This window comes from Taeniopygia guttata, chromosome 20 (assembly GCF_048771995.1).
Source record: "Taeniopygia guttata chromosome 20, bTaeGut7.mat, whole genome shotgun sequence".
In the NCBI taxonomy this organism is placed as follows: Eukaryota; Metazoa; Chordata; class Aves; order Passeriformes; family Estrildidae; genus Taeniopygia; species Taeniopygia guttata.
Window position 1 is genome coordinate 11,981,128 of NC_133045.1, and position 22,744 is coordinate 12,003,871.

The 22,744-nt window shown below is 40.5% G+C and overlaps 2 protein-coding genes across 8 annotated transcripts in view; one reads left to right on the forward strand and one right to left on the reverse strand.

Moving 5' to 3' along the window:
• LOC116809170 (uncharacterized) overlaps positions 1-22,744 on the forward strand; it is a 115,010-nt gene that overhangs the window by 83,697 nt on the left and 8,569 nt on the right. The window lies entirely within an intron of this gene.
• Positions 5,801-22,636, reverse strand: ZNF831 (zinc finger protein 831). 3 transcript variants are annotated; one of them, XM_030288410.4, is made up of 7 exons: positions 22,348-22,636; positions 17,947-17,995; positions 10,575-14,823; positions 9,931-10,073; positions 8,110-8,279; positions 7,831-7,982; positions 5,801-7,549 (listed from the first exon to the last, which is right to left on the reverse strand). In XM_030288410.4, the coding sequence occupies exons 3-7, from the start codon at positions 14,790-14,792 to the stop codon at positions 6,695-6,697; spliced, it is 5,538 nt and encodes a 1,845-aa protein (XP_030144270.4). In that variant the 5' UTR covers positions 14,793-14,823; positions 17,947-17,995; positions 22,348-22,636; the 3' UTR covers positions 5,801-6,694. The 3 variants fall into 3 exon arrangements, with proteins under 3 accessions (XP_030144270.4, XP_072773069.1, XP_030144271.4); XM_072916968.1 differs by having other exon boundaries at positions 17,947-18,100; XM_030288411.4 differs by lacking the exon at positions 17,947-17,995.

Consider the following 22,744-nt stretch of genomic DNA (forward strand, 5'->3'; position numbering starts at 1 on the left):
GCTGGTGAATTTACCTAACAGGAGCAGCTGAGGGAGCTGGGGGGCTCAGCCTGGAGAGAAGGAGGTTCAGGGGGGACCTTGTGGCTCTCCACAACTCCCTGACAAGGAGGGTGCAGTGAGCCGGGGGTTGGTCTCTTCTCACAGGTAACAAATGCTAGGATAAGAGCAAATGGCCTCAAGTTGCACCAGGGGAAGTTTATATGGGAGCTTAGGAAAAATTTCTGCACTGAAAGGGTTGTCAAGCTTGACAAGTTGTTGAACAGACTACCCAGGAGAACAGTGGAGTCGCCATCCCTGGAAATGTGCAAAAAATGTATGGGTATGGCACTTGAGGAGATAGTTTAGTGCTGAACAAGGTGATGGTGCTGGATGGATGGTTTGACTTCATGACGTTAGAGGTCTTTTCCAACCTTAAGGGTTCTGTGATTCTCTGATTATATATATATATATATAGTCAAATCTATCCTGGAAACTCTCTCTTGATCCTCTTGTCCATGAGGCAAGGATATGCTTTATCTCTTTCTGGCCCCATTTTTTTGCAGTGTCATTGCAATTAAACCAAGAATGGCGAGGTTTTGCTTAGAGGAGCTCTTCTTACACAATGTATTCTTGATGAACACAAAAGGCAACATCTGGTAGAATAGAGCACATAGGCAATGCAACTGCACTTTACAACTGATCCAGCATGGATGAATTTTCATAATGCATTAGTCAGTACTGTGTGAATTAAGGAGGGGAGAAACAATGGATGTAGGCATAGAAAAGATGAGCACAGTTGTGTGTATTCCATGGATGACAGGGATATCCAGGGGAAGAACTGCCTGATGGCTTTCTCTGAAGACCTCCTGAGTGTAATTGTTCTGTACAGTGAGTGGCTGTGTTCTGACTTCTGTTAAATATCCCAGAGGACCTCCTCTGGGTATTAGGAAATGTTACTGCAGTGGAACATTCTCTGGCTATATTTTCCTTCTTTCCACTTTAAATCTTACAGGATCTATTGTTTCCCCAAAATGTTTTACCAATTCCTTTCCTTCCTAAAGGGAATTCTTTGTCTGACATTTCTAAGAAAATCCTTCATATCATATGTTTCAATCAAGCTTTTCTCCTGGTTCTGTTGGTACACTGCCACTGAATTTAACTGGACCACATTGGTGTAACTGAGAGCAGAAGACTGGTTGCTTTAATATTTCTGCACAAGTAATCTATTTCTCCAATCAGGATTTTTTTTCACTGCTTGGAATTTCTTCAAATTTGTCAACATCTTGAGGGTAAGGACATTCTTCCAATTCTAATACCACCTGAATTCTTTTTGAAGCGCAGAACATGTTTCCACAGGCATGCTATTAATTATGGATATTACCCTAATTCCACTTCTGTGAATATTGTCCAGCCATTCACATCTGCCTATCCACATCTGGTACAAATAAAAAAAGGTTTGGTGTTTTCCATATCAAGCACGTAATAATGACCATTTTGCTTTTGTTCTTATTTTTAAATCAAAATTTGTAAATCCTTTTCATATAATCTCTTAAGCCTTATAATATTGGGCAGGATTAGGTATTTTTTTTATGTTTTACTTTGCTATATTACTTTCTTGCTTCTGGACAACCAGTGATTTGAGGTATGAGACCTTTATATAATTTCCCTTTTCAACATTCACTCCATTTGGATCTAACATAACCCATAGCTAGAACCAACAAAGTTACACAAAACTTTCTCCTAAGTGGGTTGAGCTGGAACACCAAGCACTCATGGGCTGCAGAGGCTGTGATGGCTTTTTGTGTCTTTCCATTTGAGGAGCTCAATGCAAATGATTCCCTGTGAGCAAAGGGAGCATTAAGAAGCATTGTGGAGCTAATAGTCGAATTACTTTTTAAGGAGTGTAATTTTTTCCTATTCCTCCCCTCAGCCAAAACACAAACGTGTATGTGCATGGAACCCTCAGAACTGCTGCTCGTGCCAATCTCATAATTGCATTTGTACTTACAAGTTTGGAGATTTGAGGTCACTGTAACAGTCCTGGCTCAGCTTCCCACTGAAGTATTGCTCTTCTCAGACTGTGGTTTCCTAACACAGGTGGGAACAACCCTGGCTCCCTTTTCCCCATGTAGTTGCTCACCTCAGTTGCTGCCAAAGCATGTTACGGAAATCAATTTTGATTTTTTTTTTTCTTCTTTTTTTTTCTTTGTATTAACCATTTTAAGGAAGGGAGGAAATTTCTGTAATGGCTTCTTTTTACAAAGGAGAAAGGACATCAGCTCAGCTGAGTGAGCCTGTCACACTCCCAGCTGTGTGAGACAATGTTTAATTTGGGCATGTGCAATGAAATAAGGACATTTTCAAGAAAAATCTGTCTGCAATATGTATGATACAGAATGATAAATCATAAATTTTTAGATACAAACACTGATCATAGCTCTATCAGTGTAAAAAGAGTGGGGAGGGCTGCTGATGTGGCCTAAATTTTGCCCCGTGAATAGCCCCATAATGTGTAAGAGGCTTTGATTTGCAGAGGTTAAGTGCAAAACAGAACATGTTTGACTCCATCAAGGCTTAACTGTCTGTGCTGGTCCAGAATGTCTGACCTGAGCAGCAGAACCTGAGTGGCCCTCACAGTCAGCTGGGAAACAAGACCACAGGAGGTTATGAAACAGCTCCCATGGCTCTCATCCAATTCCTCCTTTTGTTAATGGCATAAGAATCTTTTAAAAAATCAGTCTAATATATCCCAACTAGCTCACTCTGAAACACTTCCAACCCTGGCTGGATTAAGAACATGCTCCTGGTGCTGTACTCAACACTGCTTGTTTTGTCAATCAGTGAATCAAAAACATGAGGCAGATGCACATGCACAAACCTTGTGATGCTTTAAAAAATGGATTAGAGATTAATGAATTGACTCTATTTAAATCACCTTGTTTAGCACTGGGTTTTGAACCCTGGCAATCATTAGGGACTGGTAATGAGGCTTTTATAGAGAGGGTTTTAAAGCTAAAGTAGTCTGTACACCCATGGCACAATAATTCTCTTTGACTACTATGCAAAGCACCCACAAATTTGTTCAAGGGAGTTAATCCCTTGTTTAACTGGCTCTTGCCCCTCTGAACCTCAGGAATTACATAAATGTAGAACATATTCAGGCAGTTATCATGAGTAGTCAATAGGTACCTTGATTGTGAGAAAGAAAACCACTTTTTTATGTTTAAGTACTTAAAAGGATGGCTTATAACCAAACTCTGGTAACATTACAGCTCCCTGGGAAGACACAGACTCTAAGTAGTTCTACGTGACATTTATACAGTTCCACCAGGACACTTTAAATCAGCTGTAAAAATCTCAAAGTATTTTAAAGTCTAAAAAAAACCCACCACTATTGACCCTTTCATCCATGTGACTCATGGAATGCTGATAGTAAATGAAAAATCAGGCAATAAGCCTTAATCTGTGGCCATAATTCCACACAAATCCTTAAGGTAAAATTAATGGTTTAACAAAGCTACTTACAGGAAAACTAATACAATATAACAGTGATGAATTGGACAAATTTGGTGGTGCAAATAAAACCTAGGCAGGATACAAAACCAGGTTTAGGTGTGTACTGATCCCTGTGTGTGTCAGCAGGGCTTATACTGAAGCACAAAATATATTAGGAATCGTGATTTGGGGAAGATGTTGACAGACAAGATTTTATGGGTAAAAATAGGACTGGAAAAAAAAGTCTGTTCCAGCCCTAAATAACATGATGTTGTATTGGGTTTGTGTGGCAAGGTTTTGGTAGTGGGGGGCTGCAGGGGTGGCTTCTGTGAAAAGCTGATGGAAGTTTCCCCTACAGAGCCAGTTCCAGCAGCTCCAAGCCAGAACTTTTATTCGAGGTATATCTTTGTATTTGCTGGGGATTTCAGGCTTGCTCTGGCTGTTTCACACCCCTCTCACTCACCTTTTTGTAGGAGTTGGGGTTTGCCAGGCATCAGTGAAGTATCAACGTTTACTAAGATCTACTAGAAAAGTCTGAAACAATAAGAAAAAATGTGTTCCCAGTTAAAGAGGCAAAATCTGAAACATCTACTAATTTGCATCTGCCTGGGAAGATGTAGGTGTTGAATATAGACCTTATTAGTACTCCCTATTAATTTGCTTCCTTCACTGGAAGGAGGATAAAGTTGATGAGCTGCATTCATGTGCAAAGGAATTTCAGCTTTGCTTATATCAAAGAGATGATCCATCAGAACTGCTGCTGGCTTTGGAGGAGAAGGAAACAGATTTTTCCCTCTGTGCCTGGTGCCCTCCTGTGGTTTTTATGTTCAGCTACTTGGGAGTGAGTTAAACATATCAGTGGCTGATTCTTGTGCTGTGTAAAAGATAGAGAAGAGTTTGCCTGTTTAGTCCTTTTTGTGAGTACAGTGTGTTCTGGAAAGCTGCAATACAGGTTTTCCATCCAGCCAGTAGGATTTGGATGTGCAGACTCCCCGAGTTCCCTAGCTTGGACCAAGACCATTTCTCCCAGTCCTCACACACTGGTGTACCTGACTCAGACCTGGCTGCTCCAAGGGCTGCTGTGGCCAAAAGGATTTTTGCTGGAGTCACTGTCTTCTGCAGTTAAAATCCTGTTAAAATGCCACCATGGATCTAGTGGCACTTTTAAAGAACTAATTTTAAGTCAAATTGTTACACAGGATGGGGAGAGAAAATGTCAAGGATTACTTCTGTCAAGAAATGGAGTTTAAACTTTACTTTCCCAGACACCTTAACATCGTCCCCTTTTTCTTCCAACTACAGCTGCAGAATGACAAAGAAATTTCTGTACTTCATGCTGTAAAATCTATGCAGGATAAAAGTTTCCTTGCACACCTCTTCTGAGTCTGTCATTAGAATATTTCTGAATTACTGATCTAGAAATTCCACTTTAAAATACAACATTGAGCCACAAACATTATGCAAAAAAAAAAAAAAAAAAAACAAAACCCACAATCTTATATAGAATATTCCTTACATGTCCATGTATTATAATATTTAGCTCTTGCATAGGCAAGTGATGAAAATTGTTGCTATGGAGGTGCTGGTGTGGTTTGGTGCAATGATTTTTGTACTGTGCTTTCTAAAGGTGCTTGGCCAACAGCATTGCTGGGAACACTGATCTGGGGATCTCTGTAAGTTTTGTATTTCTTCTTTTCCTGCTTTTCCTACAAATTCAGAATCCAGCTGTAGCTGTGAGTGATTCCATCAGAAAAAAAAAGCTCCAGAACTTTGAATGGTTCAATATTGTGTAAGTATTGATGGCTCCTCCCTTTCTTTTCCTCTTTTTCTTCCCAAATTCGATTTGTGTACTTCTTTGAATTCACATTATTTAAATTCATTGTACCTGGGAGTCACTCCAATACCCCAATACCCACCAGTTTGTCTGTGAGCACAAATACTGAACAAGATAAAGGATAAATGTGAAGCTCTGTTTTGATAACCTCAAGCCTTGTCACATTTGTAGGACATCCAAACACACAGGAATTGCACAAGATTTGGCACATGGTTTATCTCTCTGAGCTGTTTGGGCATTTTTTTACACATACACTTTTTTTTTTTTTTTTCAGATAATTTGTGCTAGATTTCTTTGTATGATCTGCTTAATCTTTTACCTGAGCATGACTAAAAAGCAACTCCAAATAAGCTATGTAGGTTAATCCATTAATCCCTATGTGTGAATCAGAATACAAGATCAGGAGAAGTTTAAGTACAGAATTTGACTATAATGCAGAAGTGGAATGTTTTAAGTGTTCATCAGTTTAATCAAGCAATTGAACACACTTGGTCAAATTGAAATAGCTAATTATTTATTCACATAGAAACCAGTAAATTTTAGGGTTTGTAGCACAAAACTTGTTAGAAAAAGAAAACAAGCTATGCCATATAGCTTCTTTACCCTCCATAAAATGGCATCATTGCAGTTAAAATTACAATAAAAATGAAACATTCCAGATGACATCAGTTGGAGCACAATGTGATAAATATAATAAGAAAATCCTTGTCAGAAATTTTACCACAAGGAAATACTAATAGCTAACACCCATATTCTCCACCTAAAAATCAAGAACACTTGAGTAGATCTTGGCATAAAAGGCACAAAACACAAAGCAAAGCATGCTTGTGTCATTTCTCACACAGAAGCATTGACATTTGTGCAACATGGAAAAAGACCAGCATTTTTTCCAGATTCTTCCAATATCACAGATACGTAGGGAACAGATCTTCCCCTTAATGCCAGCGTGTCTCTCCCAGCACAGAGGCAGTGACTACAAGAAACAGGAGTACAGAGAAGGGAACACATCTGAACCCTTCCAGGAAATCTGAACTGAGGAAGCTGCTGCAGCTGCATTGTTGAAGTAACCCAATCCACTGCAGGCTGGGAGTAACACACCCACGGGCAGGCAGCACTTGTGGGAATTCTGAGACTGGCAGGAACGTTAACAATGCTGGAAACCTTTCAGGAGCACAGGGTTGCCTCTTGCATTTAAATGTGCGATGCCAGCCTCAAGTAAGCATTTAAAAAAAAAAGTTGAGTCCTTGAAAGGAAGGGCTCTTCCAAAGAGGGTGTTGCCTCTGGCACAGAGGAATGGCTTTGCTGATGTTAAGGTGTTTTAGAACTATGGATCAAAGATCCCTGGCATTTCCAGGCTGGCACACAAGCCCTGGCAGCAGCCTGTTGCTATATTTCTATAACCAGCCTGTCCTCATCATCACTGCTTGTGTCATCATATTCCACACGTGTTTGTTTCCTCATCATCTCTAAACCTTTCTTTTTGTATATCTTGGTGGGTGTTGCAGAATAACTCTTGAACTCAGGGGAGGAACTGAGAGTAACTGGGGGCTTTTTAAAGGTAGCAGTAGCTGTTCCATGTGGCCTTTCATAGGGATTGAGCTGCAGGTGGGATCTGTTCTCGTCTGCGCTTCCATGCAGCTCCAGGAGATGCTGAGCTGAGTTTGCCCTCTGTGAGTGCTCTCTGCTGGGTAACTGAGCCCTGGTGACTGTCTCAGGAACAGACTCTGCTTGGGATCCAAACAAACGTGAACATCCTGGCTGGGAACTGGGAGCTGAGTTTTCTGTGGGAGGTGAACGTGTGTTTTCTTCACTTGGAGCTTTCTTCCTTCCAGAGGCCTGGATCACCGGCTCTGATATTCCAAATATTTGGCTCTCTGACACTACCCTTAAGATGTTTTCCTGGCTTGCTGCTGGATGTAAGGAAAGAGGAGCAGCAGGCTCTGGGTTTGTGCTGTCAGGTTGGTCACCTGTGCCTGTGTTTGTAAATTCAGGACAAGACCCAAAGGAGGCTGCCAGGGGGTCACTCCGAAGGCTGGGCTGGGATTGCCCAGGCAGGGATGGCTGCAGCACGAGGGGCTGTGTCACCCAGCAGCAAATGGCCACGTCCCTGCTGAATTCCTGCAGGGATGTGTCAGCTCTGGAGGAAAAGGAATGAGCTGTCACAGCTATTCCTAGAGGAGCTGTAATGTTCTGGACAGAGGCGTTTGTTCTTGCATGTTCCCTGATTTGCCCAGAAATGTCCTGTAGGAATTAGGAGGGGAAAAAATTTACATGTAAAGTTTTCAGTCCAGAGTAATTTCATCCAAAAGATGCAAGTTTAACTGTTATTTTAGCTAATTCTAATATTAGTAAGTTTTCATTTTATTTTAACCCCAAAAAATACCTTTAACACATTTTTAAACATTTCAGCAACAATCTGTGATACAAAATAATTTCAACTTCAACAATATAATTCAGGTGTTAATTAACAATTCTTTTTTCTGTTAATAAAAAATAAAAAGGAATTGAGGTTCAATACGTACTTTTTTAGCCATTTTGTCTTTTTGTTTAACATGGTTTAGGTTTTCAGTATGGGAAGAAATTCCTGAGTTATTCTTTGCTTCTTTTTTCCTTCTGCAAAGTTGTTTGTCTGAGGTGGAATATGATGTATCTTTTTGCTGGTGTAGATAATTTTCTATTGAAAAGAGGTTGGATAAACTCTTACTTTGATTTTTAGCACCCCCACATGCTCAAACTTGCTACATTTCTCATAATATCACCGAAATAACATCAATTTTCACACAAATATTCCAAGTACTTACCTTGCATCTTGGATTGAGGAGGATGGCACTTCTTAGGCTTATTAAATCTGGGGGGTTGGGATGAGCAGCCCTTCCTCAAAGCATCCAGAGTTCTGTTGGGAAAACAGGGCCTCTTGCTCAGCCGGTTCATTTTCAGCTGAGCAAATCCATGGATGTGCCTCCCTCTGTACCTGCAGTGCCAGGGGCATTGAGGGGATAAACAAATATGGGAGATGCAGGAGCAGCCAGGGAGAATAACACCACCTCATCAGGTGCATTAAAGTCTAACAGCACTTTATTACTGGGAAGGAGATGCTTGTTTATGTTAGCTCAAAAACAAAAGCTGGATTTTAGGCAAGAGACACAGAGTTATTTTATTATCTTTTTTCTCTGTAGGATTCAGTAAATCCTTGATTTTCTAAGAGAAACAGATTAAGGATCCTTTTTCTTATATTTGCAATTTTAAAACAATATACTTCACAAAGACTTGAACCACACAGGAATCACCTCAGGCTGTGTGGTTGTTGGGCATTTTCCTTTTCGCTTCTTGAGTGCTACCTGTTCATCATCGCTAAGGAACAACATAAGGATTTTGGTTATCCATCTTTTAGTAACTCTGGATGAGTGACACTAAAGTCCCATCCCATCCATGGACTGTCACTATCCACAGAGCAAGATGTAAATCTAAAAGGATGCACTTATTCAGGTGTTTGGTGTATTACAAAAGTAAATTACATTTAGTGGTTACCAGCTGGGCCAGTTACCTACTAATAGGCATGACCTGAGCTTTCAGGACCCTACTTCATTAAATCCTTGCGCTTATTTGATACAAATAAATTTGATATAAACAAATTCTGAGACCAGCAGGGAAAAAAAAAACCACAACAACAAAACAGCACCTGAAAATCAAACCAGGAAAATGTCCTGGAAGAATGTCACTTGGCTGGGTGACATAGAACTGAGTCTTCTATTTCTGTTCTTATGACCCTTCAAAATTGCAGTGCTGTTTGCTGAACTAGACACAGTGATTAAGTTACTGACACTGATTTGTCCTCAAGGGAGTCAACTCAGTCTGATTTTGGTCATGCAATAAAGAGGGATGTGTGCACACAATATGTGTTCCTTACTGAAGCAATTCATCAGGCATCCTGCTGCCCCCCACTCCTGAAAGATTAGAGGATAAATGTTCCACTGATAGGAATTCCCATTGAAAGGGGGGAGCTGTGCTGATTGAGACAATGTGACCTTGATAGTTTTGTGCTCTAATTCTTCCTGCTTTTTTATTTAAACCAAATGATCCTTTGAACTACAGATGGTTCTGTTAGTTCATGCTAAATTTGATATTTATTCTCCTGCTTTCTCTGGTGAATACCAGCTCAGGCTATGGATCTTCCAAGGACAAAGGGCCTCGCCCACTGCTCTGAGCTAGGGCAGAATTGAAAACAGAAGCATTTTGGTCCCCTTCAAACAAAAGTATATGCTGACAATTTTGACAGATAAGAGCAATTGCTAAATTACAGAGAGAGTCAATTAAGCAGGCATCATCTTTCTGTGGGATATATCTGGTTTGCTTGAAAAAGTCTGTTCCTAATAGAAAATGACATATTGGCATTTTTAGAGTTTACATTTGGGGCCCAGCTGTAGTATAAGAATAGCTCTTTCTGAGAGACTTATCTTTTATTTTCCCCAGTTTTGACAAGGTTGAATTTTGGGCATGACTTTTTATTTTCTGTGGAGTTTTTACACACAATACAACAAAATTATGTATATATATTATTATATTATCTATTATATATATATAATTGATATATAGCAAACCTTAAAGCCATACTTTTACCTTACCATTTAGGGGTGACTTTAATCCTTTTCTGTTTGTGGCTCCTCTTGAGTTTATTTGTTGAGAGTTTTTCCTTTTTGCAAACTACTGTTTTCTTCTTTTGCTCTGAAATATTTTTGAAAGAGCCACCAGGAACGTCTGAGCTTAACTGTTGAGAATATTGAGGGAAAATCAAGTGCATGAAAACTGTGAATTACATTGACTGAGAAGTTGGAAATCTGTGCACTTTTTAAATACCACTGAACAGCATAGGAGTTAAGTAGCACAACTCTGTATTTAAGTCCTACTCTAAGTCAAATATTAATTTAGAATGAAAACAATGAAATACAGATGCTATTAGAGAAAAATATTTTTAAATCCCCATAAAGGGGAAAAATATCAAGAAATAGAAATTCACTCTTCTCACTATCAGCGTTCTGAAAAGTGAAAGAGTCTTAAATATTCACACAGAAATATATCTTTCTGGTGAATCAAATGAATACAGACTTATCTTAGAAAAATACAAATTGTAAATTCTGTATCAGCAAATGCCTATAAATGTCCATAAATACACTTCTGATAATTATTTAATTTTCTTAATAAGAGGGTGGAGGTGGGCTGTCAGCCAATAACACCCTCTTGAGAAAGCAAACAGAATTATTAATATTACCTCCTGCGTCTGGTGTCCTTTAGAAAAGGATGAAACCAACGTTTTCAAGCTTGTGTTTGTTAAGCCATATGCCACAGTCTTGCTGATATTTCTCATTTTGAAAATGGAGATGTCGTATTTCGACAGGGTGCATTCCCTGCTGGGTTCCTTGTCCCAGGGGGGCACGGAGGGGTGGGCAGAGGCTGCAGTGCCACCCTGCTCTGAGGGCAGAGGGAGGCTCCTGCTCAGACAGCACCAGGTCAGCCGGGGCTCGGCACTCAGGGATGGGAAGGTGCTCTTGGAGCCTGGCACTGGAGAAGTGCCAGAGCAGCTGCTCCTGTTATAGTGGGGCAGCACTGGGAATCCTTTACAGTGAGTGCTGAGAGTGTGGCAGTAGAAAGTGCCAAAAGAATGGCAAAAATAAGTGGGGTTGTCTCTTGAGCTCTGGGAATGCTGCAGGTGCTGCACTGGTGGTGGGGTGTCCTTCAGGATGTGTGGACTTCCTTCTCTGTCCCATCCCAGGATTGTTGGCTCTGCACCTTTGCTAGAAACTGATGTCTTTATCACAGAGTCACTTCCTGAGCAAAGGTGATGTAAAGCCTTCCTCTCATCTTTGATGTCAGCAGATATGAAAAAGCCACCTGTATACACAGAAGTAAAGCAGATTTTCTTCTTTGGAGTCTGTATAGAGCAAGTACTTTTACTCACCCACTTCTCTTCTGTTTGCCTTTGATAATTTAATTTATTTTTGTTGTGTTTGTTTTTCCAATCCTCTCTTGCAATATCCTGCTGCTTGAAGTTTTGGTTATGAAAGGTGTTCTCTACTGTGGTTAAGATATCTGTGGTTTCTGAGCTGACTGGTGAACAGAATCCTGGAGTTTTCCAGTTTGTGTGAAGATTCCATTGAATTTCTCCTTTGCCAGCCTTTTGTCTCACCTCAGATTTTAAAGGGGACCAAACCACATCACTGGAATGAGAATGGAGGGATGTGCAGCTGGAAGAGCAGGGTGGGGTGGTTAAGGTGTCTGTCACAGGTGTACCAGGTGTCATCTCCTGTTCAGACTGAAGCAAAGGTGACAGATCTGAAGCTCTCTTGTCCTGTGGCAATTTAAGGATATATTTTGGAGAGAAGGCATTTTGTTGTAGGACTGGACTTAAACGATCAGATTGCAGATGATGGCTTTTAGAAGACACATCCACAGCATTGTCACTGGGAAGTGGCACTTTTGCTCCTGTTTTTACAATACATGTTTTGTCATCTCCATCTGCTGCATTGTGCAAGACAAAAGAGTTGGAATCACTTTCCCTTAATCTAGACCCTAAAAATCCCACCAGTGAAACTTTTGAGATACTTGCAGGATGTGAAAGAAGGTTAATGTCACAATAACTATGAGCTTGTGTGGGAAGTTTGATTGCTTTCCTATATTCCATATTCTCAGTACCTCCAGTGGCTTCATTAATTCCTGTGCTTGATTTTTGCTCCTCTGCTTTAGTGGAGAATTTCATTGGAGCTGTGGGAAGACAATGAGTGCCAGAGCAATGGCCTCTCTCTGTTTCACTTACTGCAGTGGTTTCATTACTGGGACTAGGGCAGGACACTGAAATCACATTTTGTGTCTTCTCCACTTCAAATTTCAGCTTTTTCCTTTCTGATGGCAAAGTCTGGGATTTCCCTGCACTTTCTCTGTTGTTGCAAGGTACCCAAGGGGGCATCAGGCCATGCTGGCCACTTTGCTTAGTCCCATGATAGTTTCCATAATTGTGTGAAGTGTTTTTACAATCTAATTCAAATGCATTGGATTCTTTCCCAGGGCTTGGTTTATCCCAGTTGGTACTCTGCACTGGCAAGCAGTCATCATTCCTCCCGTGGCTGCTCAGCTGACACTCAGGATTTTGAAGCCTGAGCTCAGCACTGCTTGGAGCCAGCAGTGTGCTGCTGCCTGCTGTGCATTTCTCCGTGTCACTGCCACTGAGCTCTGGGGAAGGCTGGCTGCTTACGGCTCTGGCAGTTATGGAATGTGATGTCTCCATTAGGTTGGACACTCTGTCTGCAGTTTCCTCAGAGGACATGTTCTGCAGAACACAATTGCCATCAGTAGAGATTCCCGAATTACCCATGGTTGAAGCTGCTGTCACAAGGGAGGAAGGACTGTCAGTTGCAGAGCTCCTGCCATCTCTTTCCTCAGTTATTTCAGTGCTACTGGCTGATTCCCTTGAATTAGGAGTCAAGCTTGTAATATCTGTAATTTTATTATCTCTTTGTTTCATTTTCTTGGCATTTTGACTGCTTTTCATTTTTTGGTAGATTTTCTTAAATGTTTCATCTCCATACATTTGCCATTTTTCTTGAGAGAACATCTTCAACTTCCTTTGATTGTGTTTCTTATTTTTAGCACTGATTACTTCTCCAGCCCCAAGCTTTTTAGTCCCTTTTAGGTCCTCTGACAGAGAAGGATGGTCAGCCACATGACTTAGGGGCAAATCATCCACTGCTGTTTGTCTGACTAGAGCTCGGGGATGGCTATTAGGGAAATCCACTGAACTGGCAGTGAGATCGTTGCTAGGCAGCAAACCAGCAGTGCCTGTGTTTACAGACTGCTTAGTAAGAGAAAGTGGTTTGGAGCATCCTGCTTTGTCATGCACCATCCTCGATCCCTCCACAACAGGCAAGGAGTTGCTCCGAGTAACAGGCACAGTGTCAATTGTTGTGGAGAACTGGGTGGGAACTGAATGGAAAAACACTGGCTTGCATTTCTCCAGGGGTGCAAAGGTAGATTTTGCTGAACAAAGAGAAAGATTCTTTTTCCTATTTACATCACAAGTTCTAATATCAAAATGGAAAGAGTCTTTGTATGTGTAAGGCATTGGCAGGTCAATGCTTCCCTGTTTAGAAAGGACAGTTTTTCTGGGCCTGACATTGTCTAACTGGGTGTCATCCACCACACTTTTGTTGTGAGAAATAAGCTTTGAAATGTGTTCTTCCAGCCTCTTTTTCTCCAGCATCGAGGCTGTAGCTTTGTCAGCTGCCTCTGGCTTTGCAGTGCTTCTGGAGGCACACCTTGGGCTGCTGAAGGCAGTTTCACTTTCCAGTTCCGTGCTGTGCTCGTAGAGACTGTGCAAGGGGCTGGACGATGTCATCTGCTGCTCTGTGCTGTCGGAACGCGACAGATACCCCGAGTCAGTGCTCTCACACTTCTTCAGCTTGCAGTCCAAGGGTTTGTAATCCCACTGCTTCTCTGAAGAGGTTGCCTGCTGCCTTTGCAGCTGAATGTGCTTATTGGCAGTTGGAGTTCTTTGCTCCTGCATCTTCTTTCTCAGACACAGACCATTTGGCAAAGCTCCTGGAGATGATAAACTTTGAGGTTCTCTTTCAGGAACCCCATGAACAGCCTTTGAATTCAATGATTGATTTGTTGTTTCTTGATTTTCTGAAGCAGCTGATGAAGAGCTGGTCGCTGGCAGTGAGAGCTCATGAGGTTTCTTAGTGTCTGTTGCCGCACTGGTCTCTGAACTGGGCTGTTTGATGTGTATCCCCTGGTCTTCACTGGTGCTACTCAAGATTTTGCTACCTTGGGGACAGGTGGTGCTCTCTGCTGATCTCTCATTTTGCTCTGGTCCCGCACTGATGTCAGAGTCTGAGGGCAGCCTGGTGTTGTTGACATGTGTTTGAGTCCTCCTGTGTTTATACAAGTTGCTCTGAGTTTTAAACGCAATGCCACAAGTGGTGCACGGAAAGGGCCTCTCTCCTGTGTGAGAGCGAATGTGTTTCTCAAGGACACTCGGCTTCAAACAATCTCGTCCACAGTGTTTGCAGATGTATTTCCCAGATTTTTTTGATTTTCCCAGATTTCCAATAGATGCTTTTACACAAGAACTTGGCGACGATAAAACCGGTAAAGCGCTGACTATGCTCAAGGTCAGACTTTGCCCAAGCTGTTTGTGGAAAAGCGGCTGAGGCTGCTCCGTGCCTTCGGGGGGAACGAGCGGGTTGAGGATGAGGGGGACGTTGCTGCCGTCGAGGTGGATGCAGCTCCTGCCGGCCACCAAGGGCCCGTGTGGCTGGAAGCAGCCTGGCTGGACGGGCTGGAGCAGCGGGAACGTCAGGGCCTTGAGGTACAGGGGCTGGGGCAGTGCCGGTCCCCGGGCGGGCTCCGAGGAGCCCCGCGAGCCCCGCGGGGAAGGGCCCGGGCTGGGCTCTGCCGGAGCGGCCGCCGGGCCTGGCGGGGTCTGGGCCTCCATGGCAGGGCACGGCTGCCATGTGCTCACGGACCTGCCGGGGCGGACACAGAACGGGCACAGTCTGCAGGCAGAAATAACACACACACCTTCCCAGCTGGGCTGGGGACATTAGCAACTGAGAATATCACATATGCAGGCATTATACAGACAATCATCATTTCCTTTCCCAGTGAGACTGGTTCCTCTTTCATTTTTCCTCTGGGAGTTACAGTTCGGTACAGTGTAAAGCACACTCAACGCTGCGCTTAAAACCACTCTTACAACCTACACTGAGTACCCAAAGCACTGGGAACAAACCTGAGTTTCAGATTTGCAAATGAAGGCTCTAAGCACACTAGAAATAATACAATTTTCATTTTCTGGAACCATATTTCCATTAAATATTTATATCATGTCTTTTAAATTTCATTAATATAAATAACGTCAAATTTGAATAAATATCTGCAAAGTAGAAAAGATGGGAGAAACTAAAGCTGGCTTTTGTGTAGACCAAATTAATTTGCTATAATTAATGGAGATACTATGGTGCACTGCTTGTTTTTAGATGCTTTCAATGCCAAATGAAAACATCTTTTTAAAAAAGTGAACCTATTCTTTTGAAATCTATCCTGATATATGCAGGGTTGGTTTCACTTATTATTTCAGAAAAAATTTTTTTCTTTCTTAGAAACAAAGGAGGAAACTATCAAAATAAGCAAGGTGAAAATTTTCTTTCTAAGCATTACGGGCATAACCCCTCTTAATTACAGTTTGGGTGAACATCAGGTGATCTGTGAATGTTTATTTGAGTCTTGCTCAGCTATGCTCACTGGATGCACTGGCTGCTATTAATAATGGGTTGTTCTTGTGCAAACAGCCATTAGAAACCCATTTGGAATAATGTAATCAGTGGCTCAATTTGAAATCTGCAATTTGTTGGTTTACTGCATAATCTCTAGTGGTGTTTCTGTAACTTCCTTGGATCATTTTAATAGGTTATCATTACTGGGAAACAGTAAAAGAATTGCTTCAAAATGTGGCTTGAAATCTTTACTGGTTCCATCCAAGACAACAACGTGTAAAATCAACTGATCTGTACACAGTAAAATGCTAGATTTTGCCTTTTTATTTCTTCCCTATGAATGTTATAAATTAAGCTCAGTTATCAGGCATGGAGTTTTCTTCTGCACTTCTGACATTTCTATGTGGAATAATCACTTAAGTGGCTTTTTATTATAGCAGTGACTATAATGATGCAAAAATGTTAAAAGAATATGGCTTGTTAAAGAAAAAATTATTACCCATACTGTGCAGTGTGGTTATTCCTACAGAATAAAAGTGGAATTCTCTAATTTCCAAAGTGATGTTATCAACATTTCAAGTCCATTTCAGATGGTTCCTAAGTTTTACAGTCATTTTTAAATTTAAATATAGCATATGATAAGGGATGTCACAGAGATACAAACTAGGTATGCAGTAGTTTTTCCAAAATATTTTTTAAAAAAAGTTTTAGGGGAAAAAATATGCCGCAGAGAACAGACTCAAAGAAGAAAAGTGAAGCCCAAATACCCAGTGGGTAGAACATCTAACAAGTACCACATCAGACAGAACAAGGCACTATGTCTTTGCTCCCCTCCCTCCCCCAGAGAGAAATGTGGAAATAAACTTCCACATATTTTACATTTCCCCCACCAGCCTGCTCCAGTGGCACAAACTATTTCTCTCTCTGGTTTCCTCCTGGCCATGCAGAGCTGATGGGCCCTTCAAGACCACCACAGACAGATGTTTTTCATAGGAATCCTGTGGTACCAGATGCTCTGTAATTTCACTTAATGCTGTTAAGTTTCTGGGGCCAACAACGCAGCCTGAGACTCATTTTAGTGCTCTGTAATGCTCTACAAAGAAAATACATAAGTGGTGACAGAAAATTTAAAGCAAATTTTTAAATAAAGCTCAACAAGTAAGCTAGTGGTGATACTTAATATACTTTTAAGAATGTAATAACACATCTCTAGCAGGTGTGGTAGTTTGCTGCTTTTCACAGCAAGAAAAAGTACTTTCCTCCTGAGTGAAACCACTGTGACTTGTATTCTACTGGGGCAAATACCATCAGACTTTTCACATCTGTTATTTATATTCCAAAAAAGGCCACTGTATTTCTTTGTTCGTTGACAAAAATAGCTTATCTCAAAGTAATTCTGCCCCAAGGCTGATTCGGGGTAGTCCTTGCCTAACAGAACTTCCTCAGTTGGTTTTGCCCCGGGCTCTGTTACTGAGCATCCACCCCATGTTCTCAGCTGTTTGTAACTTGTGGCACTGAACTACCAGCTAAGAACTTGATCCTAATTAGATAAGAAAAATTTTCCAATAAACAAAACTAAATGCAGGATTTGGCCAGCTCAGAATTTTCTAAATTGATTCCTTAAGCTATCAGAACTAGTCACTAAAATTCCACGAAATGCAATTATTTTGTTCCTGGTTTTAAATTCTAACTTCAGGTACACACCAGAGGCAGGTAGTGGAACACTGAAAAGTGGAGCAGTTTCAGAAAAAAATCATTGTAGCAGAAATTGTCTTAGTTAGTTTATAAGTATAAAGTAGTTTAATCAACAGGAGGTAGTTTTTATCAACAGGAGGTTGATAAAAAAGCCTAATTTTAAATCCAGTAAGTTTCATTTTTATAGACCTTTTCCTGAATTCCAAACATTTTATAGAACTTGTTTCATTTTGTCAGCACTGCTGCAATAATTTTGGACTACACAATCAAAAGATTTTTGTCTTCTGCATGGCACATGCAATGCTCTGTCAACTGCCCATCATTATTGACCAAATCAACAGCTACACATGTAAATACTTATTTTCTGCACTTTCATATCATTTTTTGACACAGCACTGAGCAGAGCATCAGTCTCTAAGCAGACTCAGAGCTCAATTGCTCAGTCCCCCACCCTGGTCTGCAGGTATGACCTGGAGACATGACAAAGTTCCTTTATTTTTGTAACCCCACAGATGCAGCTTTTCAACATTCTGAATATACACAATACACCAAATTATACCAGGAGTCTTTACCTTTCTTAAAAGCTTTTAGTGATCCCTACTTTAGATGCCAGAGAGCAGAAGTGGAAATCTGGAAATAATTAAGTCTTTAGTCTGGAAATAACTTAAGTTCACGTACCTTTGATTGATCCAGGCATTTCAGCAAAAAATTCTCATTTCTGCCAATACTTGATGCAAGCAGAGAGAAACGAGGACAAAGACTTGAAACAGATTAGAAGTAGGAAGTTGGGGTTTTCTTTTTTTTTTTTTTACATTGGTGTCACATTAACAACCTTCAGAAAACAGGAAGAGTCAAAACAGAAGAAAATGAAGTGGCATTTCAATCTCTCTGTATCCTTTATCACTATTTAATTAGGGAGCTCTAAAAAGAATCTTTGAAATGTGGGGAGTTTCTACTCAGCTTTCAGTTGCATTGTCCTGAAATACAATGGTAGGGTTTTTAATTTTTACTCCTAAAGCTAATTTTCTTTTAACTTTACACTAAAGAGCTCTCTTAAAATATATTGGGAAAGAAAACAATTGTGGAGAGAAGACACTTGGCACATATGGAATGCTAAAGTTATCCAGCATGGGTGCTGTCCACCAGCTTCTTCTAATGGTGCCCTGTGGGACATGAGAAAGCAGGAACCAGGTGGGAAAATGCCTCAGGATTGTTCAAAGTGTTTGGGTCATGCTCGACAAACCTCCAGAAACTTGGGGAAAGCTGCAGGGAAAACAGGATAGGGCACAGTCAAGTGCAGTTTAAAAGGTAATTTAAAAAAATTAGATTTTATTTGTGTGTAGAGTCCCTAAGGAGTGCTCAGGTAACAAAGTGAACAGACTGAGGGGTCCTGGGAGGGGCTGCTCTTCTTTATGCAAACACTTGTTTAAAACAGGGACTGGGATGGCTGCAACCTCCTCTGCTGGTAGACTGAGTGAACCCCAAACTGGAATATAATGTTACAAAATTTCCATCTCTGGCCTGTATAATTTCCTTGCAAACACCATATTTTGGAAGATACAGTTTTATTTTCAGTTTTATTTTATTTATTTTTTGCTGTGATAAGCAGCTGCCCAGTTCAGACCCTACAGCCTGAGCCTTGCTGGGTGGTGGTGAAATTGTAATTTTATAATTGTCCAATATCCACTTCAGTGAGAGCTCTTTCTTTTAATAATTCTGGTGATAGACTAATGCCAGAGGTCTTGGTAGATTTTCATTTCAAACAGCTTTATTGATCCTGGAGAGTTTTGCCTGTTGTTTGGATTGCTTTCCATTTATTTCTGGAGCCCTGATTTAGCAGGCCTCTAATTTTGGTGATGGAAAAATGTTTCTGTCTTGTTCTTCCCATATTTCTTGCCTGTCACATAGTTATTCAGGGGGCAGCAAAGCTCTTAACAGGACCCAGGATTACTGCTTAAAATCCTCCTGATTTCCCCCATACCCTGAAATGCTCCCAGTAGTTGGTAATGACACTGCAGACACTTAAAATCTGTGAATCTAGAAAATACTTGACATTCTGAACTGCTTTACAGTGACTCATGCTTCTGCTCTATAGACTCAGTCTGTCCAGATGGAGAGAATTACATGCAGCAAGTAGTTTCAGCTCTGCTGGGAGATACTTTCCTAAAGGAATGTGTTCTCACCTCTAAGTGAGATCTGGAGGATTACTGCATGCTACAGTCAACAAACCAACCGGGGAAAAAGATGCACATCTTATAATAGAACACTGGCATGAATCAAATCATACAAACAGATGATTATGGGCATTTTACATAACCAGTCAAAATTAGTTTGTCTTCAGTTTGATCACATTTCTGGAGCCCATTATATTTGATTCCACTTTGAGACAGACTGTTATTAAGGTGAATTTACTTAAAAAGGACACTTAATTTAAACAGTACTAATAATTGCAGCAGTATGCTGGAACTAGTAACAAATTGAAAACATGTATAAGCATTTAAAATTAATTATTGAGATCACTCAGTATCAAATTCCAAATGCTAACACTGCAAGCTGCTTACCCTGAGAGACTTAAGGAGACCATATTTAATTAAAGCAAGATACAACAAAAGCAATTGGCTGTCTAGATATCTGCCACTATCACAGAGGTTTCAGGGTTTAGCAGAACCTTTTGAAGCTTGATCTATAATCTCTAAATCTTGAATAAGTGACTCTGGAACCAGGGTCTTTCACAGCATCCTGTGATTCTTCCCATTTATATGGTTGAATAGGCTGCTGTAATGGCTAGAAGTAACAAAATACAGAGCACCAGCATTACACTGCATTAGCTGTGTTTGAAATTAAGTGATTTTTGTTGTGTCTTTCTAATCAATCTACTTATGTGTTGCTTCCTCAGCTGCAATCTCTATGCAAGATTATTTATATTCATTTAAGTTCAAAATATTGTCCTGCTCAGAGAAACTCAGCTAACTTCATTTATCTCAATAGACAGCAAAGTATGGATTTAAACTATGCACAAAGCTGAACCCACTGTCAGGTGCTGCACAGGAGGGAGTTCTGGGGCTGTACTCCTCTCTCAGTTCATGTCCCCGTCAGGATTTGAGGAGTTAAACCCCACATCATTGGCACACCTTTCTGGGTCCCAAGTGGAAATGGTCCCACCTCAGGTGTTTAAAACCCTGCATCCTTCAAAGACACCTACAGAGTTTTGACAGGGGTGTGAGCAAGTGAAAGCAGCCATAAACATTCTTCCTGTGCTGGTGAGGAAATTGATTCCAAAGATCCTGCAACTTCACGTTTGAAAGAACTTTGCAAAGTTAAATGAAAAGAAAGTATCTTCCAGGATTACTAATTATTACTTTTTCTTGTGAAGGCAGAGATGCTGAGAGCAGCAAACAGTATCTTACTGTCAGAGGAAGATGCAGACAGTGGGATTATAATTTCCATTTGCTCATCCAACACTGACAGCCTGCACAACTCCCTTGATAGACCACACAAAACTTCTACTTCAATCTTAGCATCATAAAATCATTGGGAACCATAGGGTCTGAAATAAACTTTGTGCAGGTACTTTAAACACTCCTTCTTTGATGGAAGCAAAACGTTTGTGAGTGTACCCCAGGTCTGGAGTTTTTTAGTTCTCAATTCAAACAAGCAAAATGGAACCGACACATTTCCTGGTTAGCCCAGAAGTTACTGTTAATCTCGTTTTACTTGAAAACTGTTTCTGCCTTTGCTCTTTTCTCAGTTTGACTTCCTATCTTGAAATGTCTCATAACAGAAGTACTGAGTTCACCTTTCCCCTTGTTCTTAAGGGATGTCTCTGATCTCACAACTCTGCCAGTTCCACCCGCAGCCTGCACGCTGCCGGTGCCTCCTGAACAAAGTTGGGAGCCTCAGTCCTCTGCAGAATCAAGGTGAAACTGCTTAATTCCATAATCTCCTGAAACCTTTAGAGTCTTTCCATGGTCACATAACAAATTCTGACTTTGGGAAATCTTGCTGCTTGGTACAAGTCATTGTTCTGAAGTTTTGCTCTTCTTTGTGTGCTATTAAAGTACAAAGGCATGGGAAAACCGGCTGGGGGAATTTGGAAATTCTTGTACCATATCAAAAGGATAAATATTTTTGACACTTACTTCTACAGTTATATCAGCAAAGCTGGTTAGGTTGGGCTTTTAAAAACAATTATTTCTGTAAATATTGTGCCAGAATACAGTTTTGAAATCTTTTAGGAAGAACGGGATCTGCTTTACCTTCCTTTTGCTCCAGAACAGAAGCAACTGGTTTTATCATTATTATACAGTTTTCTATATTTGCCTATGTTCCTTTTCTTGAATATCCATATATGAAAACATTCCAAAGGCTTAAATCAGTAAAAATATTGTTACCTAAAATACATTTTAATGTGTAAGTAACATTGTATTGGCCTTTTGGACCTCTTCATGCAATTTGTATCAAGAATATTTCCTTTTCTACTTCTTACACTGCTACTTTTCTCAGCTCCAGCTGTAAGAAATGCTTTCTAGTTTATTATATGTCTTTAGTTTAGATTTACATCACTATTTCTAAAAAGAAACATACCTAACATATCTGTTGGTTTTGTAACATGCTTGGTGGCTTGACAATGAGGAAAAAATAGGATTTTTAGTGCTTAAAAACCTCAAAGGTTTTTTTTCAATTCTTTTATCCTTTCATCAAATTTGCTCCTGTGCATTTCCCATGTTAGGAAAGAGTTAACAACCTCTAGCCAGCAGACTGCAATCAACAGGTTGCTCTAACAGAAAAATAATAACCCTAATCCATCTTTTAAAGTTTAGAAGGTTGGACTAAATGATGAAAAAATACCGATTAAAACCCTCTGAAAAGCTGAAGTGGGGCCAGAACTGAAATGCTTTGTGTTTTATGAAAAAAAAAATCTTTCTCGTTGCTAAGTGAAAGAACCATCACAATTAAAAAAAAAAAAAAAAAAAAGAAAAAAAGAAAACAAAAAAACTGTAACTTTAAAATTTCTGTCTTGCCATCTAGAATTGAATTCTCTCTCTGTCCATAGAAAATGACAACAAAACACTTGCTAACCTTTAGGTGGCCAATTCACAGGCAGGTGGAGAGGTTCAGGTCCCTGGAATAGCGTTGAAACAAAAGAAGCATCCTGTTTTCTTTTTTCAGTGTCTTTCTCTTCTCCTTTTTTTTTAAGCATTTGAACAGTGAAGGGTGGGTGGTGGGGTGTGTGCAGAGAGAGCAGGGGGTGCAGGCAGCCCACGCTGGTGTAGGAAGAGTTTTAATGGCCGATGCTGGGAATATGGTTTGCCTGCTACAGTGTCTGCACTACTGCAGCTCTGTGTGTGGGCGTAAAGAAATGACACGACTGGGTTTCAAACCATTACACTGAAGATTTGCAAACAGTTAAAAAAAAAAAAAAATACACAACCCCATCAGGCACAAATGAAAAATTATGACTTTTCTCCTTTTATCT

What these genes read in the sequence shown, in the direction of transcription:
- ZNF831 (XM_030288411.4), bottom strand. Translation starts at nt 14,792, where the DNA reads ATGGAGGCCCAGACCCCGCCAGGCCCGGCGGCCGCTCCGGCAGAGCCC. An exon ending in TCCTCAATCCAAGATGCAAG is followed by an intron (nt 7,983 to 8,109) that starts GTAAGTACTTGG and finishes TCTTTTCAATAG; the next exon opens with AAAATTATCTACACCAGCAA. An exon ending in AAGACAAAATGGCTAAAAAA is followed by an intron (nt 7,550 to 7,830) that starts GTACGTATTGAA and finishes TAATTCCTACAG; the next exon opens with GACATTTCTGGGCAAATCAG.